The 18288-nt window shown below is 34.4% G+C and overlaps 3 protein-coding genes across 7 annotated transcripts in view; 2 read left to right on the top strand and 1 right to left on the bottom strand.

The window, feature by feature from the left end:
* Positions 1–4518: 4518 nt before the first annotated feature.
* Positions 4519–6521, bottom strand: LOC111424792 (NADH dehydrogenase (ubiquinone) 51 kDa subunit). 2 transcript variants are annotated; one of them, XM_023058478.2, is made up of 6 exons: positions 6414–6521; positions 6040–6252; positions 5694–5986; positions 5407–5637; positions 5121–5353; positions 4519–5067 (listed from the first exon to the last, which is right to left on the bottom strand). In XM_023058478.2, exons 1-6 carry the CDS (start codon positions 6460–6462, stop codon positions 4662–4664), a joined length of 1425 nt encoding a protein of 474 aa, XP_022914246.2. In that variant the 5' UTR covers positions 6463–6521; the 3' UTR covers positions 4519–4661. The 2 variants fall into 2 exon arrangements, with proteins under 2 accessions (XP_022914246.2, XP_071052381.1); XM_071196280.1 differs by having other exon boundaries at positions 6372–6496.
* Positions 6522–6682: 161 nt separating this feature from the next.
* Positions 6683–7914, top strand: LOC111424728 (immunoglobulin binding protein Tap42). The gene is made up of 2 exons (XM_023058375.2): positions 6683–6869; positions 6945–7914. The coding sequence occupies exons 1-2, from the start codon at positions 6750–6752 to the stop codon at positions 7857–7859; spliced, it is 1035 nt and encodes a 344-aa protein (XP_022914143.1). The 5' UTR covers positions 6683–6749; the 3' UTR covers positions 7860–7914.
* Positions 7915–8743: 829 nt separating this feature from the next.
* The window catches only part of LOC111424720 (uncharacterized), a 74283-nt gene continuing 64738 nt past the window's right edge, over positions 8744–18288 (top strand). The window contains exons 1-2 of one of the 4 annotated variants that reach the window (XM_071197108.1): positions 8745–9090; positions 9192–9302. The gene's annotated coding sequence lies outside the window, so the exon portion shown is untranslated. Of the gene's footprint in view, positions 9303–11085; positions 11258–18288 lie in introns of those variants that run through there. The other 3 variants (XM_023058363.2, XM_023058365.2, XM_023058361.2) reach the window with 3 other exon arrangements.

The raw sequence follows: 18288 nt of genomic DNA on the forward strand, positions 1-18288 counted from the left end.
CCCGCTTGCACAAACATCCTTCCCTAGCGATAAAGTGTCGCTTCTGGAAAGTACAGCACTTTAAAGTTACTCAGCCATTTGGTAATCGTTACGTATTTGATTTAACACTTCCTTTCTTAGAATATCTAAGATTTATTTTTTTAACGGAGCAGATAGATTAATGAGTAATTTATGTAATTTATTGATTTTAACAATTGGACAGTTTGTAGTTTTTTGAAACGTGTGGCAACAGAAACTACCTCGTCAAACAAAACGGCAAACGCTGATTTAAATCCGACCTAGTTGTTTTCGAAATTTACTCCGTACAGATCTCTTGTTACATGTGACGCAAATTGCTCAGGTTATGTTTACCAGATTATCTACGGTGCCCTGGCAAGGCTTTATTGCGCGGCGTTCGAGTTGTTTATGTCCAATTGTTAGAACGCGAGGTTAACAATGGGGGGTTTAATTTTGAAACAAAGATGTTTTGGTAATTACTTTTTTGCAACATAATATAACATGCATAATAATAAATAAAGACATTTTTTTTTTTAATTTTTCTATTAATTTTAGTTACATCCGGGCCACATAAAACAAGGACTTTGACCTCGAACTCTGAAGTTTCGTAGCGTTGAACCTTTTTTTCAACAGAGGATTAATATTTAACATCCTTCTACCTGCTGGTAGGACCCCATTCCGGCAACCAAACGAAGTGCGGGCCAAAGGGGGGGGTTTTTGTTGCTCTACTCAAGGTTACTAAAGCGTCAATCTCTGGTTAACTTTTTTTTGCGACTATATATTTTCTTTTTATTTCGAAATTCGCATGCATAACCGATCAATTTCGGTTGCACAACGATACCCGCCGCGATGCGATCAAAAAAATAAATAAATAAAACCTCCCGGTGACTATACCACTACCATTATCACACAATGGGTCTTTTATGACGTGTTTTAAACTAATAAATTGGCCAGTCGTGTACGGCTGCGGTCGAGTTAATAACGCAATCGTATGTATCGAAGCATTTCGATTCGTAATTTTAACACTTGATTAATATTTAATATTTAAGATGGATTAACCCGAAAATTTTTAGTACTAGTTCTAATGTTAGTGTTAGTTCTAGTTTTAGTTGTTATTTAGCGTTAGATTGTATATTTTTCATTGGATTAAACGTAGAACTAACAATAGACCTAGAACTAGAAACATTCGGGTTTAGCCGTGCGTCTCTTAAGACGGCTAAACCCGAATGTTTCTAGTTCTAGGTTTAGTTCTGCTTTCAATTCACTAAAAATATAGAACAATCTAGTGCTGAATTAACCCCGAATGTTTCTATTTCTAGGTTTAGTGTTAGTTTTACTTTCAGTTCACTAAAAATATACAACAATCTAGTGCTGAATTACACTTAAAACTTCTTTCTAGAGCACGTCTGAATATTCTCCCTTCATCTATACGCCGCACATGGCTGGCCCATAGCAACTTTAAGCTGTGTCCAAACATAAAACGTCAGTCGAATTCATTGCCGTCTCTGGCGAGGTTGGTTCCCAGATATATGAAGTTCCTTCTCTATATTACAATTCGACATAGTTAGATCCCGTCCTATTGGCATGTTTCCACGTGATTGCATCACATTCATTTTGTCGCCGTTGATAGGTAGCCTTGCATCTCGTGCTGCCGTATTGAGTTTAGCTAAGACTTCTTCTTCTCAGAGCCAGGGTAGAAAGTGTAAGTGACCCAACCCAAGCCAACCCTTTTTTTACGACGTCGGGGAAAATCTGCTAAACAGACTAGGATCTTGAGCAACCTTCTGAAGTGACCATTCGAACTTGTGATTCTAGGTCTAGTGTTAGTTTTAGTTTAATTAACACCGGCCGTAAAAGCCTTCGTACTTATATGTAACAAAAACTCTCAAAATGAAACAAAATATGAATTTGTATGTATTCTATGTAATTCAAACAAATAATTCAGAAAAGCTTCTTTCTGTTGCGCACGTTGTTGGTGAGCAATTTAAGATTTGCTACTTTGCTTAAAGATGTAGTACAACAAAGAGACTTCCACCATATAACAGAATGCAGTTCACCCCTATCCAAAGCTTTCCACACGAAATCGTTAGAAAATAATTGTTCTTTTGATTTATAATAGGCAATTTCAGTTATAAAGTTTGCTACATTAGATGCATTAACCAGAAGCGCCGATAATTTATTGATATATGTCAATGCTGCAATATACCCGTCGTTACTGAGATGTTTTCCCATAATTTTTGAATCTAGTAAATTTGCTACTAAGTGTAAAGGTGCAACAACCATATCTCTTCGTGCCTTTAAAAGTTATAGAATTGTTTTTACCTCTAAACCTGGGCATTCACTTTGTGGTTGATCATTCAAATGTTGAAAATAGTCAACAACACGAGAAATGCAAGGTTGGGAAGTTTGTACATTTTTTAAAATTATTGAAATGAGATTTAAAATCTTATATTATGTATCAAGTTTCTCCAAGAATATATCGCTTAAAATGTTACGTTTAACATTTGCGTCTAAAATACTTGTTATAGTTTTTGTTATAACCAACTCTTTTAAGTTTCTTATAGGGACTTTACAGCATTATCAAAACACCGAAAGCGCATGCGCAGATACATCCTAGCTCCTAATTTATGAAAAATTTGTTTGGTAATTTACAGTAAATTACGGTAAATATGTTGGTAATTTACAAATTTACATCACTGGGTACAATACTCCGACCCATTTAATACCCCTGTCCTCGTCTTGTCTCTGCCAGAGTCTCTGCAAACTTGGAACTGAGTTCTTCTATGTTCTTCTCCTGAAACCCAACCCAACCCAGCCGACGTATCTTCAGACGCACGGCTAATCACGAATTTTTCTAGTTCTATGTCTAGTCTTAGTTTAATAAAAACATGTAACATAATGATATTTAGTGCTAAATTTAGCCGTCTTGAAAGACGTACGGCTAAACCCGAATATTTTTAATTCTAGGTGTAGTATTAGTTCTGGTTTTAATCGTAATTCAGCGCTAAATTGTTGTATATTTTTAGTGAACTAACACTAAACCTAGAACAAGAAACATTCGGGTTTGAGAGCCGTCTTGAGAGACGTTCGGCTAAATCCGAATGTTTCTAGTTCTAGTGTTTACAATTAAAACTAGATCCAACACTACATCTAGAACTAGAAACATTCGGGTTTAGACATACGTCTTTTAAGACGGCTAAATGCGAATTTGTGTTAATTCTAGGCGATTACCATCTATTTTTAAGAATATAGTCTTTGTTGATTTAAATTCCATAAAGATCTGTTAATACCAAACCAATATTAGAACCTGTATTATTGTAAATATAAAAGATATTTTATTAAAATAATAAATTAATATCATTAAAAGTTAAAATAAAAAAAAAATTATAATAATGTTGTAAGAATAGATTTGTATAAACTGAAACTAAATTAGCTCACAGTATAATTTCATAATACCAACACCATGATGAAACACATTATAAACAGATCTTTGAAAAAAAAGGTTATTGGTGAACAGGTAGAGTTGAACGGTGACGGCAAGTCGCAAGTGTATACGGCCTATTGGTACATACGGATACTTGCACAATTCCGCTTGCTGGGTTGCAACACCCGAACGATTGATATTACGCTGATATATACGAGTCGCGGTTGGGCAACGGGCTCGGAGCCGCGGCCGCAAGGTTAACACCACCTCTCGGAGATCTCTGCCCGTTCGCGAGCCACTTAACAATAAGCTGCACCTGTTTTAACAGTTACCCAAGCGTCCGAACACGCCCAAACTCAGCGCGAATTAAACCTATGCACCGGAGAGACAACGACGCGGACAACCACCGTCGGGGTTTCTTGGTAAAAGGTGCGCGCTCGAGAAAGAGCTATCTCAAAATTGCATTCGCAATTATCTCTCAGAAAGTTCAATGTGAAAAGGAAGGGAAGGATACGAAACTTTTCATCACATTTATTCCTTCGAGATTAATTGCCTTTGGTTTTAGAGTAACAATTATGATAATAAAATCTACGTGTCTGCCATCTAATAAATTAATTTGTACAACGCGTGCCTACGCACTCCTGGGGACGGCAATAAACGCTGTCATAAATATGCAAATGTGTGATATTTAAGAAAGCGACATGTGGGTATCGCGCCTGGCCGCCTTCGCTTCTAACTAGTAATACCGTTTCACTACCAATAAGTTCCTATAATTGTGCGAAACGCGTTCCCCAATGGAAACAACGTCTGATGTTTACCGCTAGCAAATACCTACTGCTTTTGTATAACAACCCACTAACGCTATACGACTTTCTACGCGTGTTAAAACTTTATCTTCAAATGCATTATTCATATGTCAAGTTCTTTAACGAGGTTTCCAAGTATTCGAATAAAAATATTTTTTACTTTCTCGCATATTTCACGAAATATTATATATATCTTAATAAACCTAGAATCTTGTAAACCATAATATTTCATTACATAACCATACAAAAAAGATCAAGTAAAATTGAATAAGGTTAATATAAAAAAAAATCTTCAAATACTGTTTGTATTATTATTACTCCATTAATTTTTAATAATTAACAACGATCTTCTAAGTTTACTTTTTCTTAATAATACAACTTTTAAATACATTTTAAAATTCTTACCTCTTAAAACCTCCACACCCAATCAAAATTTACAAAACAACACGTGTCTTTTCGTTCTGTTCATGGAACTTTTTCATTCTCATTTCTAATTCAGGCCTAAAGTGCCTGATAAGTCCCTGAACGGGCCAAGCGGCGCCATCTGCCAAAGCGCAAATGGTGTGCCCCTCGATTTGTTTGCTAAGTTCCCATAACATATCGATTTCATCTGGTCTACCATTACCGCTGATAAATCTATGAATCATTTTGTTCATCCAATTAATACCTTCCCTGCATGGGGTACATTGCCCACAAGATTCATGTTTGTAAAAGTGGATTAAACGCGCAATTGCTTTGACAATGTCAGTGCTTTTATCCATAACAATGACTGCAGCTGTTCCAAAACTGGTTTGGACCGCGACTAAAGCATCGAAATCCATCATCACATCATCACAAACACTATTAAATAAAATTTTATTAATAAAATAATTTAAACAAACAATTTTTTTTACCTCTTTGGAATTAAAGGTGTTGATGATCCACCAGGAATAACAGCTAACAAATTATCCCAACCTCCTGTAACACCACCAGCATGTCTTTCAATTAATTCTTTAAGAGGGATGCTCATTTCTTCCTCAACAGTACATGGTTTATTAACATGACCGGAAATATTAAAAAGTTTTGTTCCAGAGTTACGAGTTCTCCCAAATGAAGCAAACCATTTTCCACCACGTCGACAAATTGTCTATTTAAAACTTATTCAGTAAAAAGTCAAATTTTTAATTAGAATTTTCTTACAGGCGCTACAGCTACAGTTTCTACATTTGTAACAGTTGTGGGACAACCAAAAACACCAACATCAGCTGGGAAAGGTGGTTTTAGACGTGGTTTACCCTGCTTTCCTTCAATTGACTCAATCAAAGCTGTTTCTTCACCACAAATATATGCCCCAGCTCCTCTATGCACGAAAACATCAAAATCGTACCCCGAACCGCAAGAATTTTTACCCAAAAGTCCCGCTTGATAAGCCTACAAAATAATTCATAATAAAAAATATTTAAATTATTAGTATTTATTAATTTTACTTCAGCTATGGCTACTTGAAGATTTGAAGCTTCATTATAAAATTCTCCTCTAATATAAATATAAGCAGCTTTCGCCCCCATTGCTTTACCAGCAATTAAACAACCCTCAACAAGCTTATGAGGGTCATGTCTCATGATTTCTCTATCTTTGCAAGTTCCAGGTTCACCTTCATCAGCATTAACAACCAAATACTTGGGACGACCATCACTAGGTTTGTTCATGAAGGACCATTTCATTCCAGATGGGAAACCAGCCCCACCACGACCACGTAAACCAGAGATTTTAATTTCATCTAATAAAAATAAAATAATTAATTTTTTTTTAAACAAAAAATTTATAAGTTACCAATAATCCAATCGGCTCCTTTTGAAATAATCTCTTTAGTTTTATACCAATCCCCGCGTTTTAACGCTCCTTTAAGCCTCCATTCGTGCTTTCCGTATAGGTTGGTGAAGATGCGATCTTCATCAGCCAACGGTCCAAATTTAGTTTTCGTTTGGGGTGGCGGTTGAGAATAGAAAGCAACCTGGGCATGATTAACTAAAGGAGCAGCAACACCTGTTCGAAAAAATACTTATTAAGTAAAAAATTAAAGTTGAAATTATATAACACGAACTGACAATTGAGATTTTTAGGTTATGTTTTTTGGTCAAGCGAAAAACAGATTTTAGACTTACTCGGAGTTGTTAAAGGGTTTATTTTAATTAAAATAAGCTTACCCAATTGTGTTTTTGCTACATTACTAAATCTAACCAGCGTACTTGCCATTTTTTTGGCATAAAATCTTTTTGACGTTTAACGTCAAATTCGTTTGTAAGGTTTTACCCAATATTAAAATACCTAATCATTTCATTTTTAATTTAATTTCTAATAATGAAATTAATAGTATTAATTGTGTATTATTAATTTTAAATGATAAATTGATATTAAAAAAGAAATTAATGAATTAGGTTATATGATTATTAGGACTTGTGAGAGATCGCTAAATCGTAGTGCAGGTGTACTCAGGTGACAGTTCTGTTTTTAAAACCTCTTTTCCGGAATAATAGCAAAAAATGTCGGGATTATCAGCAGAAAATGAAGATAAAAGCCTCCCGGTGCTTTTCCAAGAAGGTCTCGACCTTTACAACCACATAGAAACTTTAAATGAACCGACTAACAGTTCAAATTTTCAGGTAAAAATATAAAAGATCCTAAAAATAATTTGTTTATTAATCCACTTATTCCTTCTTAAATATTTGTTTTAATAGAGTTATGTAAAAAGGACTATGAAAATGTTTGAAGACGCAACACGTTTGGTTTCGATGGCGTCTCTTTTTAGTACAAATGAAACTTTAGAGGATATCCCAACAGAAAATCTTCAATATTTAATGTTACCTGCCTTATTGGGTACTTTAAGCTTAAAATTAACAGGTGGAGAACGTAAAACAACGATAGATGTAGCCGAAGTTTATTATAAAGATTTCCTGCAAAGAAGTAACGATTATGGATTAAGTAATTACGATTTTAATGAACAGAAAAAAGAAAGTTTTGAGCCACGATCGCAAGTTGATGATTTAAGACACTCTGTAAATACCAGAGCTGATAAAATCCAGCGTTTTCTTAAACAAAAAGAATTAAAAAAGAAACTGGAAGATTTAAAAATAAACATGAAAAATGAAAATGTTGATGATGAAACTAAAAGAAGTTATTTCCTTACTATGTTAGAACTTTTCATTTATGAAGCTATCGATGAACTAAAAAGTATTGAAATGGAAAAACCCATTTTGGAACATATGGCCAAATTAGGACAAAGAGATGAAAAACCTTTAAAAAGACCACCTCCACCTCCATTAAAACCAATAATTATTACAAGAGATGAAGTTCAAAAAGCTGTTTTTGGAGCTGGATATCCTGCTTTACCCACAATGACTGTGCAGGAATTCTATGATAAACGAGTTCAAGATGGAGTTTTCCCCGATCCAACAAAACCTAACAATACACCAATGAGCATGCAACAAGCCGCTCTGCAAGGTGTTTCATTACATGATGATGATAAAGAAGCTGAGGATGAAGAAAAGAAAATTGAGGAAGATGATCCCGAGAATATTGAAAGAATGAGAGCTAGAGATGAATTTAAAGATGAACATAGGAGGGGTTGGGGAAATAGAATGAATAGAAGTTAAATGAAAAATTTTGAAATGAATGTTTATTTGTATTATAATTTTTGTGTATTTTTGATATTACTTTTTTTGTATTTTATATAGGATCATGTTCATTTAGAAAAGAAATAGATTTTTTTTTTGATAAAAATATTTATTATTATTTTGGTCAAAAAGGTCACTGTATTGCATTAATATATCTTCCAAGAGATGGCGCTAAGTATGCATAAACCGATTTTGTGTATCGTTTACTTATGATAAGATATGAAAAAGTACAATTTTTTTATCGAGTTTTCGTCAATAACAAAGATAACACTGAACTAGTTAATACAAATTGCAATAGTTAATTTTTTGAACTCAAAAAACCGAAAGAAAATCAACCTTGAATTAATTAGGATGTAAATTATATCAGAAAAAGTAAGTATTATTTATTATTGACATTAAAACACTTAACACACTTTTATTAGAGATTATATATTTGATTTTAATATTTTTAAATTTGTTTATAAATATATTTTCGAATTAGACGTAAGTTTATCTTTTTATTCAAAGATGGCACGTTTTTATTTCATACTATATTCTGACAGATGGCGTTGAATCCACTATAAGATCGAATCGTTGAAAATTGCTAACATTACGACCAATAACCATTTTTTTTATGATTCAACGACTATTTCAAGCCGTTACGTTCCATAAAATATTCAAACCCAATCTTTTATGACTCAAAATCATATTCGTAACACCCCAAAATAATCTCCCAGTAATTTATGAAAAAAGAATGCTCAACGGTTTCTTTTGATTTAACCTTAACCTAATTTGCGATCAATTTAAGAAAAAAGTGTTTAATAACACACGGTAAACGATATAGGTTTTCTTAACGATCTTGTAACGTAAAATAACGTTTACGATTGTTTTAATTGGCGGTTGAGTTGAGAAGAAGACACTCTCTCGCTGCGGGGCTAAAATTTTTGGGTAAAAAGTGTGAAAAGGAGGGAAAATAGAAGAATTTGTTCGGTGGAAAGAGATGAAGCGATGGGATAGCGCAAGCGTTGGCGGATCACGACTGCTTGTTTCGATCAGACGCACAGACGGTCTTCGCCGTTGCCGTCAGTGCAATTTCAAAGCAACGAGGTGACGCAACGGTATTCCTCTTCTAAACAATCCCTACGATTACAACGTGCGAATGTTTTCGGTTTTACGCGATATAAAAATTAAATTTTATAAAATCGTTTTAATTTTTTTTTATTAAGTGTTGGTAAATATTCTTTTACTTTTTTATTTAAAGAATTTTTTTTTCATTAGGTTTTATAACCTTAAAAAAAATCGGGATCGTGGGTGTCAGGTGATTTTTGTTAGTTTTTTTTTAGTGCGGTTCTGTGGTCCATTCAACACTAACTTCACATCGGTATTAAAAAAAAAGTACTTTGGTTATTGGAATTTTTTTATATTAATATAATTTTTTTCAAGGTAAGTTTTATTTTGTTTACTTTCACTTAATTGATTTTTTAAAATGTTTTTTATAATCTGTCAATCAAAAGTTTCGAAACATATGACGTAATTATACTTGATTATCAATAATAATAGTGTGACTCAAAAGTAAATAAATAGTTTATAGAGATTCTACGTTAAGAATTTTTTTGAAATTACTTAATGATACGTTCCCTGTATAAGTATTTTATATTGCGTAAAATGTTATTTTGTAAAGCTAAAAAAAGAATTGCCTATAAAAAGTAAGTCTTTTTAATCGTTGTTTGGGAGAGTTTCCTCATCAAGCTTGGTTTGAGATTTACAGCGTTTTCATTACGAAGTTTTGTGATTAAAAATAAAAGGAAAGAAAAAACAACTGGACGTGGACTAACCTCTTCTAATTGAGATATAAATAGCGTCGAAAGTTACGATCTAAGCGTTATTTTTTCGACGTTATCTAAGCGTGGGACTCATATAACGTTTTTTGAAGCGTGCGACGATATTCTTATGAAACCCGGCATATAAAGAGAGCGCAAAAGTCATATATAACACATTTCTACTTGTTTAGTACTTTTTGTGCTTATAATTGATTTGGTAATAACAAAAAGTTTTATAGAATTGTTCTTCCGGGACACCTATAAACTCTACTTGTCACTTTTAGTAAATTTGTATAAATCTATGATCTTCCGAACAACCAATAAGAATTCAGAACAAAATTTTGTTGACATCAAACTAGATTGGTTTCCTTGGAGATTCATAACAATCAAAAAAATTGAAAAATAAATAACAGTACATCTTTGAACAACGATTAGAGTAGACGCGTATCACGCTTCTTACCAAAACGACGCCATATTGAAGAAGTTAAACAAGCAATTTTGAATCTATTAGGTATAAATATAACCTATATTTATTTCCTAACCTCAAAATATGACGTATTATCTCGGATGGTGATAGAGGAAGCGTATCAAAAAGAAAGATGTTCATTTCATCAAAAAAGTAAGTATATTGAATAATACAGTGAATTTCACGTAAAATGCAATATACAAAAATATATTTCCATAGAAATCTACTTACTTTGTTCCACATAAAATGCATAAAAGACCTAAAACTAGAATCATTCGGGTTTAGCCGTCATGAGAGACGTGCGGCTAAACCCGAATGTTTCTAGTTCTCGGTCTAATGTTAGTTCTAGTTTTACACTAGCACTATCAGTAAAACTAACATAAGACCTGGAACTAGAATTATTCGGGTTTAGCCGTTCTGCTAAATTATAAGATACAATGGTTGACTGTATTTCGCAGTCGATAAAGAGTAATTAGAGGTGTACACTTCTCAGCGATATTTTTCTGATTTCTCTTCTCTAGCGTGCTCCTATCGTGACGTTGGGGGATGGCCTCGGATCGTCTTGACTCTGAATCATTAAATACATTGTGGGGGTGATTAGCCTAGCGACAGTGTGCGATGGTTTCCCACCAAGCCCCCTACATGCTTATTCCTATATTGTTTCGAGCTGGGGTTGGCATTTCCTCCCATCTCAAACCGTTATGGTTTTCCCACTTCGGTAATCGTCATATGCAGATGATGTAGTTTTCATCGCAGACTCGGAGAGGATTGCAACAGGCTGTACTCGAGTGGAGAGAAACAACTTTAAAGGAGGCGGTCATGATGTTGAGCAAGGTGAAGAGTCAAGATATAGTGGTGACGAGGACAGAGGAACTTCTTACTCAGGTTAGGAGCTATCAGTCTATGAATGTAGGCATAGCAATCTACTAGACAACAGTCGATAAGGCTACTAAGGCTTACTATGCCCTGAGTCGGTGTGTGTTTGGAAGGCCAAGACAGTCGCAGATTATGGCCAGCCAAGAACTTAATTATTATGGTACAGAAGAACTCGTTGTTTATGATAAAAACATATACAAAGGTTGATAATGACTTAGCTGGTATACAGGGAAATGGTAAGACCATTATGATTTAAATATTTAAAATAAAATACTCGATAATATTGCTGATCCATAATAGCCAGCATTGTGAACAAACTATTACCCGATTTGCTAACGGTCATGAAAAAAAGGCTTCATAAACATATAAATGTCACAGCAATACAACTCTCGGGCAATGCAGGGGATAAGGAGAAGTCCTAAAAGCACAAAACCGTTTTAGCTAGTTAGCTGAAAACAGTCAAGCATAATGGAATTCGTTTTAAATCGAGGAAATTCCTACGTGTAACCTATATACGATAACCTTTAGAAACATTTAAACAATCTTTTCAAATATTAGAAAATTATAGATACATAATAGATTCCCATGTATACATTGATATATTTAATCTTTCATATCCAGATATTATCCCCAACACAGAATTAAAAAAAAACAAAAGTTTTATGTCTTGCAGAAAGTAGACTTTAAACATGTCCATTTCCGTTTTATCGGAAATCGTCCTGCCATCTCCTGTCTTATCTCACGTTCAGTCATCTGGATTTCGTTTTCGCGATTTTCCGATTCTATGTTCTCTCCCAACTCCTGTCCATATATAACACTTTATTCCTCTATCACCTGCTAAATTATCAATTGTTGGTTATCATGTTTTGCTTTATCTACTATGACTTTACAATCGATACTGTGCATTAATGTGTGGCACCCTAAGTAATTCATATAGCGTTTTTGAAGCGATAGCGAGTCGGTTCTATGCCAGCTTTTAAATCACTCTACGTGTGGGGTATCATAAGAATACAATATACTGACTTAAGCCAGAACAGCGCGAATTTTTCAGAACTTTTAGATCAGGAAAGAAACAGAATCCAGCAAGATTAGTTACCTCAAAGTAACGACGAAATAAGCATCTCGTTAAGAGCTTTTTAAATTGTCATCTACTAGCTCATACGCTGTAGGATAGGAGTGGGGTTAAATGGGTAAGCAGGCTCGTTAATAGAAACAGAAAGCGTTTTCCTTTTATTAAATTAATACTGTCGACATCACATTGCATACAATTAATGGCTTTGTTAATGTCGCAGTAAATTCCTGTAGCGTAGTAACTATTCTCATATTTCTCTATCATTTGATTCATATGGTCTAAGATTGCCTTCGTTGTGTACATATCTTTCCCAGAAGCATATTGAGAAGTATCTTGTCATTTTTAATCAAGAAATATATTTATGCCAACAAAAATAGTTTCACATTGTATATCTATGAATTAGTTAATATACTCTAATTGACTTTCAACGCATCGAAATCTATAGATTAAGTAATTGTATTCCATGTATCAGCAAACCCAAATAATATAATTAATGTATTCAGAAAGACCTCTTGCGTGAATTATATAAAACATGCATCTATAGCATAAAGGTACATTTTATTTACTACAAACGAGTATGGTAAATTCTTATTAACATACTCATTTTGCATCGTGTGAGTTATCCAACTAACATCATTACCATTATTTTAAAAAGCAGAGCGGAATTATCCAATCGAACATGATTATTACAGTGTGTGTATTATTACACCACCACTATAAACAATTATTATATTTCCCTTTTTGCCAAGTTTTTTCATTTTAACAAAAAAAAATTAGATAAAATGAAAGGGTCTGGTAGATTATCATCAGGGTGTAAGTTTAGCATGGATGTGGTTTACATAATTAACGTTCTAAGCCTTAATATACAAAGGCAACTGCTTAATTTGAATATACCTTTATTACATGAGGAGGGGAAGCACGCGGGTTGATTTTGGTAGATATCAACGTTGACGACATCCTGGTTCGTATAATTACGTTTCGTTAGCATAATCCTATAAAACGCGTCGTAAAACCAGTAAATATTATGAGTATCTGGATAAAAAAAATCGTGTTTGTTGACACTTAAGTTTCTGTTTGTGGTTTTAAACAGGAAGTGGGAGATAAGTGAGAAAACCTAATAAAATTGTTAAGGAAAGTTGTAATTTTAAGTTATCTTCTTAAAATTGTAGTTACAGTCAAATTCAAAAACCGTCCTCGCGTTTAATGGTTAAGTCTGTAGGAATTTCCAATTAAGAAAAGTCTTTAATTGCCTGAAAAGACGTACGGCGGGAGTCGAATTGTCACTTCTAAAAACTGGTCGTAATCTATAAAACTCGGTCGAACTTTTTAATTAAACGCTCTTGAAGTTTCATTAGTTCGATTGTCAGGTATCGGCGAATTTAGAAGTTTCTTTGTCCCTTTTTGTTCTATCTTTGCAGACAAAACATCGATTAGATGAAGAGAGAAATAACTTTTTTTTTGGGTGGGTTTACGTGTGTTGAACGAATTTCTATGGGATACGTGAACTGAATTAATTTAAGGATAAATTGATAACCGAAAAGTCTTTTGAAACTTTATTTCTTTTTTATTGCAAAAGTAATGGTTTGAAAACATTCAATTTTTAGTTCAATCTCTGCAAAACCATTGGATACGATTGGAGGACGATATCAACGAATATATTTCACACGCTGCGGAGCAAGCAAACGGCTAATGTTGTGCCATTGAACGTGAGCATCGCTCGAAAATAACAATATCAGCAGTTTTCACCCTCTTCTCGACTATGACATCATCGATTTTAGGAGATATCTCACTTTTTATTTTTTTTTGCTGGCCATCACGCCATTAAATAAATTTCATTAAATTTCGTTAAATAAACTTTTACACTAGCACTATCACTAGAACACTAGACCTAGAACTAGAAACATTCCATTTGTTAGAACAACATGTTAGTTCTAGTGACAGTGCTAGGTAGCGCTAGTTAGCATTAGATATCACTATAATAAAACTAGAATTAACACTAGAAAGTTTCGGGCTTAGCCGTGCGTCTAAAGACTAGAAACTTTCTAGTTCTAGGTCTAGTGTTAGTTCTTGTTTTACACTATCACTAGAACTAACACAAGACCTAGAACTAGAATCATTCGGGTTTAGCCGTCTTGAAAGACGTGCAGCTAAATCCGAATGTTTCTAGTTCTCGGTCTAGTGTTAGTTCTAGTTTTGCACTAGCACTGTTACTATGTAGAACTAATGCTATACCTAAAACTAGAATCATTTGGGTTTAGCCGCACGTCTCCAAAGACGGCTAAACCCGAATGATTCTAGTTCTAGGTATAGTGTTGGTTCTAGTTTTAGACTTGCACTATCACTAGCCGTCTGAAGAGACGTGCGGCCAAGCAAACGGCTAATGTTACACCATTGAAATGAGCATCGCTCGAAAATAACAATATCAGCAGTCCTCTTCTCAACTATGACATCATCAATTTTAGGACATATCACGTTTTTATTTTTTTTTGCCGGCCATCACACCATAAAATAAATTTCGTTAAATTCTTTCTTGTAAATCTGTTTCTAACCTATATGGACACTTCCGGTCGCGGCATAGTTAACTCAATTACAAGCCACGACCTCCTGCCCGAAGCCAATAAAGATTTTATTACCGACAGCCGACCCATTAGTTCGCTCTGGTGAACCGTGGGATAACCTGAAGCCCTCACCGTAGTCGCGTTTTGATCGATCGGAAAGCCGCTTCGCGTCGTTGCGCCGTCTTCGAGTATGAACGGCGCTTAAAAATAAAAAAAAAATACCACCAATGCACGCCGATTCGATTAGCGGTCGAAATGGTAATCCAAGACATGATGTAACCGAGTCAACAACCTTTAAATACCCGCAAAACTCGCTGAATCATACACAATCCAAAATTTAAAAAAAATCTTAAGTTCATCCCATCTCTCATTAAAAGTTGGACGTCTTGGTGCGAAACCGGTTTCTATTCCTTAATAAATAGATTTTAAACGTTACTCCATTAGCTGCAATAAAATTATGACTCGTTTAAATAAATTAATGGAGTTGCGTAACTCCCACAATTTTGCAACTAGACTTGCGTATTTTTTTATTTATTTTTCTTTGGTGTCTTTCGAGGTTTTCATCAATCATATTCTTCGACGTTGAACATATAAACCGCAAAACCACGCGATCCCAACTTCGATATAACGGAATCGTTTATTACTTACATTCTTATTTTGGATTGTGGCTTTTTCTTCTGTCTGGAGGAATCAACGATGGTGATCCATCAACGTCATTGTTATTTCCATCAATATATATAATATTCGTTACGAAGTAAATGGAACGGTGACGTTTTAACAGTTTTTGTCGAATTATTGCGTTTTATTTCTAAACGAGTTTCTCCATTTTCCCACACAACGAAATTTTTCCTTTAACGTTTAAGTGCATTAACACTAAAACAAGTAAAGGAAGTGAATAAACGCCTCCACCGTTGTAATCTACGTCCTCGAGAGCGGAGTCTCAGCTGAAATCATGGTCGCGCGGGTGCAAACAGCACAGCTCGAGTAATTGAGTTTTGTACCTGTGGGGCGACCGCAACAGTTTCCGTACCTCACCCAGTTCCTTCTTCTCTTCCGTTTTTTTTATTTCTTCTTTCACAACCGAAGAAACCCTGCAGCACTCTCCAACTTATAACGTTTAATTTCCGCGCAAAACGGCGGTGCCGCACCGGATTAAGAGAGAGAACATTAAAAGCCAGTAACGTTCCGTTCCGTCTAATTGCATTCTCTCAAACTCAACCAGAAGGGTACAGAAGATGAAAAGGGAATCTCGTCTATGTATTCGTCAATCTTTCTTGAACCGGTTATCGTAAGATTTGCCGTATTAGGGGTTATGGTCGTTTCTGTGGATGTGAAGGCGATTTATTGGACCTTTGAAGTCTGGTTTTTGCTACAACGGTCGTCAGAATTATCATTGGAATGCCACGCTTGGAAAACATTACCCGCATCTTTAATAGAGCAGATGGTATTTCTCCCAGGTACTTTTTGGTGTCTTTAGTTTTTATGGCTTTAAGATTAATGAAACCATAAATAAGTAAAAGTTATCATGTGCAAACTTCTTGATTTAACAATTAAAATATTTCCATCAAATTTATTATTTTTATTTATCTAGTTTCGTCTGTCAACCATGATTATCAATACTGTAACAATTCTAATAGTTCTGCTCCCAGAGTTTTTGTGGACACTTGTATAGTCTGCGAATTAGAGGAGGGAGACCACTTAGGTGGAGGTATCTTTCGGAGAATATTGAAGTTGGCTGCCGTAGTTCTTGTTTTAAGTATGGCAGCAGAGGGTTTTTGTTCTTGATTTATAGACCTATCCCTTTACTTCTCATTTTTGGCAAAGTTCTAGAACCAAGTTGATTGCAGATGTAAAACTAGAACTAACACTAGACCTAGAACTAGAAACATTCGGGTGTTCTTACATGTTCCTACATTATGATATATTTAGCATATTAAGTAACTCCTTTAGCATAAGTGGCGTTCCACTGATTTTTTTTCCATACATGAAAATGTAAATATATAGAAGAATAATCAATACACGTTTTTACATTTTTTACAGTTACATATATACAAAATAATGACTGTGGAATTCTGGTGAAACTGGTGAAATCTACCTGGAGTTATACCGTTTCATTATCAAAATGTACACGTCAAATACTGAAAATACGCAGTTAGTTTAACGAAGAGTTAATATGAAAAAAATTACAACGTATCGAATTATTTGAAACTGAGTTTGTGTGGAGTTGACGGATAAAATACGTGGTTTTACCGTGTTATGTTGGAAAATTTCCGGGATGGCCTAGCAACAATGGAAACAATTTTTCGGTTTAAATCATGCACGCGATAATAAATTTTTAAGTGTTTTTTCACTTGGAAAAAATAGTCGAGCTATCAAAATAAAATAACAACCGCACATTTCACGCTGTATGTACTTTTATTTAGCTTCGTTAAGACCATTACTCTTAACTGTCACGCAAATCGTCTAGTTCTCACCCTTCCACAATTAATAAACGAAACGAAACTAGCTACAATGCTTTCTACTCTCGAATTTCTCAACAAACAAAAGGTTTTCACTAAATCTTTGTGTCGTTGATAAATACCCATCTTAGTTACATTAGTTATCAACGAGATCTAATCAAAAACACATTTATAACGTTAATTACTTTTTGCATATTTAAATCGTTAAAAGGTTTTCCTTTTTTTGTGTCAATTTTTGTTTGAAATGTCAACGACAATTTCGGGTTATATTTAGGGTTCCCCGTTGACATAAATCCCTTGTCAAAGGAAATAGATATTTTTATACCAAGAAGAACTCTCGCAGTGGGTCAAACGTACAACACACGCGGTGGAACGTGCCCTGAGTAGAAAAGATTTGAATTTGTAACGTTCCATTGACCCAGTCGTGATATCATTAAAGATTCAAGAGACAGGAAGGAAAATACACCGACAGTTTTCGAAAATCGCATTAATAAATGTAATTCAAACGATGATCTCATAGAAGACGCAATAGATTGTGACCTTTAGGAAGGTTACTTAGTGGGGAAACGAAAAATGTAAACATAGCCCGGAGGCGCTGCACACAATTGAAAATAAAACTCGACGTCTATTTTTACAAAAAACTCGTCCCAGCACCCGGTTGATTAATACATTCTCATTAGTGAGAATTCCTCTTCGTTACCTCGGAGATAACACTTAACAATGTACGGGAAGTTTTTTTTATTGTTATTATTATTAAAATTGCTCGCGTAATAGAGAAGAATAACACCGTGGTGCTATTACGTTGCGGTATTTCTTTTTTCTTTTATAAGCACGAAATTCTTTTATGTAATTTACCTGGTAATGAGCAAAAAATATGAATTAATAATAAGTATGGGTTATAAAAATACCATCATCTATTTTATAATCTTTCATTATAATTCATCAAAGTTATACGTAAGAATTTATTATTAATAACACGCCATGTGAGTAAGAAATTGATAAAATGAAACTTGGTGAATATATACAGGGTGAATACGTTCTGCTTATATTTAGAAACTGCAACAGACAAAGTTAATAAAAAAAGGAGCTTGTGGGAAGATTTTGCGGACGATGTAATGTGTGTGTCTACTCAGACTGCAATTATCTTTTAATTAATCTCGCAGACCAAACGTACGGTA

This window comes from Onthophagus taurus, chromosome 6, assembly GCF_036711975.1.
Source record: "Onthophagus taurus isolate NC chromosome 6, IU_Otau_3.0, whole genome shotgun sequence".
NCBI classification, from domain to species: Eukaryota; Metazoa; Arthropoda; class Insecta; order Coleoptera; family Scarabaeidae; genus Onthophagus; species Onthophagus taurus.